Source organism: Lepidochelys kempii, chromosome 5, assembly GCF_965140285.1.
Source record: "Lepidochelys kempii isolate rLepKem1 chromosome 5, rLepKem1.hap1, whole genome shotgun sequence".
NCBI classification, from domain to species: domain Eukaryota; kingdom Metazoa; phylum Chordata; order Testudines; family Cheloniidae; genus Lepidochelys; species Lepidochelys kempii.
In genome coordinates, this window is record NC_136384.1 from 40,982,591 (window position 1) to 40,987,037 (window position 4,447).

General features: G+C 51.5%; 1 protein-coding gene across 1 annotated transcript; it reads right to left on the reverse strand.

The window, feature by feature from the left end:
• Nucleotides 1-1,948: 1,948 nt before the first annotated feature.
• Nucleotides 1,949-3,909, reverse strand: HTR1A (5-hydroxytryptamine receptor 1A). Its single transcript, XM_073346192.1, has one exon. The coding sequence runs from the start codon at nucleotides 3,772-3,774 to the stop codon at nucleotides 2,539-2,541; it is 1,236 nt and encodes a 411-aa protein (XP_073202293.1). The 5' UTR covers nucleotides 3,775-3,909; the 3' UTR covers nucleotides 1,949-2,538.
• Between the last annotated feature and the right edge of the window lie 538 nt (nucleotides 3,910-4,447).

Consider the following 4,447-nt stretch of genomic DNA (forward strand, 5'->3'; position numbering starts at 1 on the left):
TTAAATGTTTCTGAAATGTCTTGGAGATTCAGTGCAAGTAAAAAACGGGGAGGGGGGCTAAAATGCACCGTTCAGATGAAATTTAAGCAGGTTTAAATTTGAAATATAAACGAGATGTACATAAAACCATCAACCCACTCACTCTCACACCTACACAAACGCACGTGTGATTGTATCATTGTTTCAAACGCATGCCCGCCTACTGGATACGTGTATGTGGAGACAGATAAATAGATGATAGATAGATTCCTATAGGTTCAACAAAATTAAAACCATTCACTTAAAACGCACTTGCTGGTTCTTTGAACTCAAGTCACAAGATCTTCAACTTAAGTGGTAGGCTAAATTTTCAACTCCTTCATAAATGACTGTACATTAATTTTCCTTGGAATCTTGTGCACTTAAAAATACAACTTCGTTTTAAAATAAAGAAAATCCAGAATATACACGGAGTTAGGAGTGATCAGAGAGAAAGGGGAAAATAAGATCAAAGTTCACTTTAATTGAGAAAATGAGGTCAAATAAATTTTCTTATCAGAAATTAGACTATCTGAACATATTCAAAGCATTGCTATCATTTAACTTTGGAAGCTGTTTAAATTCATAAACGACTTGACATTTACATTCACGTGAAGCACAGAATTAACATTCCCATTTACCTATAGGTAGTACAGATTATGACAAACTAAAGAAGAGAAATATGTATTTTTGGCTCAAGCATTCGATCTCTAACTACCTTCCCAAATACAAAGAATTCAATCCGTTTAATAGTGCAAAATAATATGCAACCCTGTCAGATCTGAACGGAATAACAGATCACGATGCATACCCTGTGTGAAACTAAGAGGCACTATACAAAATAGACATTCTGGCAATTCAGTTGAAATCACAGTTTAAGCTACCCCAATTTCTGACTTTAGAAAGAGCTGTTAGTGATACCTTTCAATACAAATCAGGTTATTTCTTCACTCTCATCAAAAGCAAAGTATTATTTAAAAAAACCCCACCTCTGCAACTTTCTTGAGTCAAAGGTGGGGGGTTTTGTTTCAAAGGAGGAAATTGGCATTGGGCGAAGTATTCAGGAAAGTTTTGTTGAACTGCCAAGAAGTCAGAGCTGACAGTATTTGTTTACTTTTCCACACTTTGCAAGTGAAGTGTGACTAGTACTACACTCTCTTTATTCCTTGCTATAGGGTGAGTGTTTGTTCAGCAACAATACCGTAGCTAATCACCTGTGCCGGGAGAGAGACTCATTGATTTATTGCCCTTTTCACCGCACAGCATCAAAATGTGATTACCCTGGTTTAGCTGGGGAGGAGGAGAGAGAGGGCAAGAGAGAGAAAGCAGCACCTAGCAAATCGTTTCAAACTTCAGTAAAAGGCTACTTGTTTCCCAAACGAGCAGTGTGATTCCTAGTCATACTTTTAGGGTGCTTTTCAAAATGAAAACTTGCGTCTTATTTTCAAGAATTTTTAAACAATATATGTATTTGCGCTTGGTAGTCACGCAGATGGGTTCCGTGTGCTTTCTTAATGAGAAATCCTCGTTCGATTAGGCTGTTTTTTAAAAATCTGTTTATAATTAGGTGAATTGTAATGACTTCATGTTTAGCAAAATCTCTCTCATGTAAACAACGTAACTCCCATGCACTGAAAGGTAGCGGGCTATTATAAATACATGATACAGACATAGCAGTTAGTAATGAGATCAGAAGTACCTTGAAAGGTTATAAAATTATATTTTCCCCCCAAAACGAAATTCACTTTTCCATCTCGCTGCCAGCGACGTAACTTTTTAAGCCCCTTCCTCCACTGTGGAAAGAACTGCTTCAAACTCGTACTTATTGGACCAGATCTAGGTTAGACTCAGAGCGCTCTGCAATCTTCTTTTAATCCAAGAAAGAAAGACAAGAAGGTTTTATGCATAGGATGGTTTATTTAACCGATGCTACTCGAGCAGACAAGGTGGTTAACAGGGACCACAAGCAACGATCTGCAAACCCAAGGTCTACCCAAAATAAATACAAGTGGCGAAATAGGGTGTCATTAAACGGTCATTAAATTTGTTAGTCTCTAAGGTGCCACAAGTACTCCTTTTCTTTTTATTAAACGGTCTGAGTACTGTGTAAACTCAGAGGAGCAGACGGCGCTCCGGTTAGCTGGGGAACACGTGCCAGTCCGTTTTCCAAAGCGCTGAATTGCAAGTGCTAAATTTGCAGTAGTTCAGAAAGGGGCTGACTCAGTTTGTGACGCTTTGGGAGGCGAGGGATTGGAATCCGGAGCGGCATTGTCTCCCCGTGGAACAATGGCAGACGCTGCACCGGAGTCTGAACTATTGGATTTGCAGCACGCTGAGCGTTGTAACGATGAGGAGACACTCCGGTGCTGCGCGGTAAAGTGGAGCTGCCCCTGCCGCAGTCCTGGGGAGAGTGGTCACCGGTGGGGGTGTACAAGGGGCAACAAGCAGACAATGTAGTAGGAGAAGAGATGTGGAGTTTGATGAAGCAACCGCAGGGAGCCCCCGAGAAGGGAGTGTCCTTCACTGCCTGCAAAACTTGCACTTGATAATTTTCTTAAAAGCACTTTGGAAATCTTTGTTGAAATAGGCGTAGATGACGGGGTTGAGGAGGGAGTTGGAATAGCCCAGCCAGTTGATGACTGCCCCCAGCCAGTCCGGCATGTTGCACTCACTGTCACAAAAGGGCAAGACCAGGGCCACGATGAAGAAGGGCAGCCAGCAGAGGATGAACGTGCCCATGATGATGCCCAGGGTTTTGACCGTTTTCCTTTCCCTGGCCAGAGCCATCTTCCTCTTGGCCTCGGTGCTCCTCTCGTTCTTCTTCTCGAAGGATGGGGCCAGCGGGGTGCTGCAGGGCTCGCTGGGCAGGGGCAGGTGAGTTCTGGAGGAGTTGTGATAATGCTGGACCTCGATGACCTCCAGAGCGGCTCCCTCCTCCCCGTGTCTCACGGCCCCGTTGACACACGCGCTGGGCTTGGGCTCCACCGTCCGCTTCCAGCTCTTGCTGGGCTCCCCGTTGCTTTTCTTCTGCAGGGTGGCCGGGGAGACCGTCAGGCAGGTGTCCGCGATCTTCTTCTTCTCCGCTTTCTTGACGGTCTTGCGGATCCGGAACCGGGCCGCCCTGAAGATCCGCCCGTAGAGCACCAGCATCAGCAGCAGGGGGATGTAGAAGGCGCCGAAGGTGGAGTAGATGGTGTAGCCGTGATCCTTGCTGATGGTGCAGGCGTCGGGGTCCGACCTGTCCTCCGGCGTCCGCCAGCCCAGCATGGGCGGGATGGAGATCAAGAAGCCGATGAGCCAGGTCAGGCTGATGAGCACAGCCGCTCGCCTGGGAGTCCGCTTGTTGACATAGTCGATGGGGTCGGTGATGGCCCAGTACCTGTCCAGGGCGATGGCGCACAGGTGGAGGATGGAGGAGGTGCAGCACAGCACGTCCAGGGAGATGAAGATATCGCAGGTGACCTGCCCCAGCGTCCACTTGTTCAGCACCTGGTAGAGGGCGGCCATGGGGAGCACCAGCACCGAGACCATCAGATCGGTGACGGCCAGGGAGCCGATGAGATAGTTGGCCACGTTCTGCAGGGAGCGCTCCAGGGCTATGGCCGCGATCACGCAGGCGTTGCCCAGCAGGGCGCAGAGGATGAGGGCGCCCAGGAAGAGGGAGGTGAGGAGCTGGTAGCTGAGGGTCACCGCGGCGCCCGCGCCCCTCGCGGAGGACTGGTCGGTGGGAGAGGTAGTGTTGTTGGCCACATCCATGCCGGGGCAGCTAGGAGCTCATGGGCAGAGCGCGGCGCGGTCACTCCTCCGCGCTCCGGCGGGCCGGTGGCGAGTGCTCCGCTCTCCTGCCGCGAGTCATCGCCTCGGGCCCCCGGGCGCGCCGCGCCGCCAGTGCGCCTGGCCACGCCGGAGAGCCATGGGCGGGAGCGGCTGCGGGCATCCAGGAGCGCGCGGTTCACACGACGTCAGGCGGCGCGGAGTGGCGGTGCCTGCCCGGGCCGATCTCCGGGGCGAAGTGCGGCTGAGCGCCCGGCGGCCCCGGCCCTCCTCTCCCCGCAGGAACCCGCCGGGCTCCGAGGGGCTGGCGCGGAGCAGCCTCGCTGGCGCTGGCGGCTTCTCCCCTTCACTCCCTCTGTCTCGCGCTGTGCCCCTGGCTGCTCCTGCTCCCCCTCCGCTCCCCTCCCGCTCGCTCCCTGTTTGATCTGCTCTCCCTCTCCCCCCGCCCCTGTCCCTGCTTTCGCTCTCTTCCCCCGCCCCCTCTCCTCTGGGGTGGCTCTGGCTGCCGGGCTGCCATTGTACTCCGGCCCCTTTCATCAACCGCGCGGGCGGAGCATCCTCTGCACCCGCTGGGGCAACATCCAGCGACGCGATCCGCCCCCTCCCTCACCGAGGAAAGCCCCGGCAACCCGTTTGGAGCTACCTGGTGCCGCCA

Excerpts from the sequence above, each read along its gene's own strand:
- HTR1A (XM_073346192.1), bottom strand. The coding sequence starts at position 3,774 with ATGGATGTGGCCAACAACACTACCTCTCCCACCGACCAGTCCTCCGCG.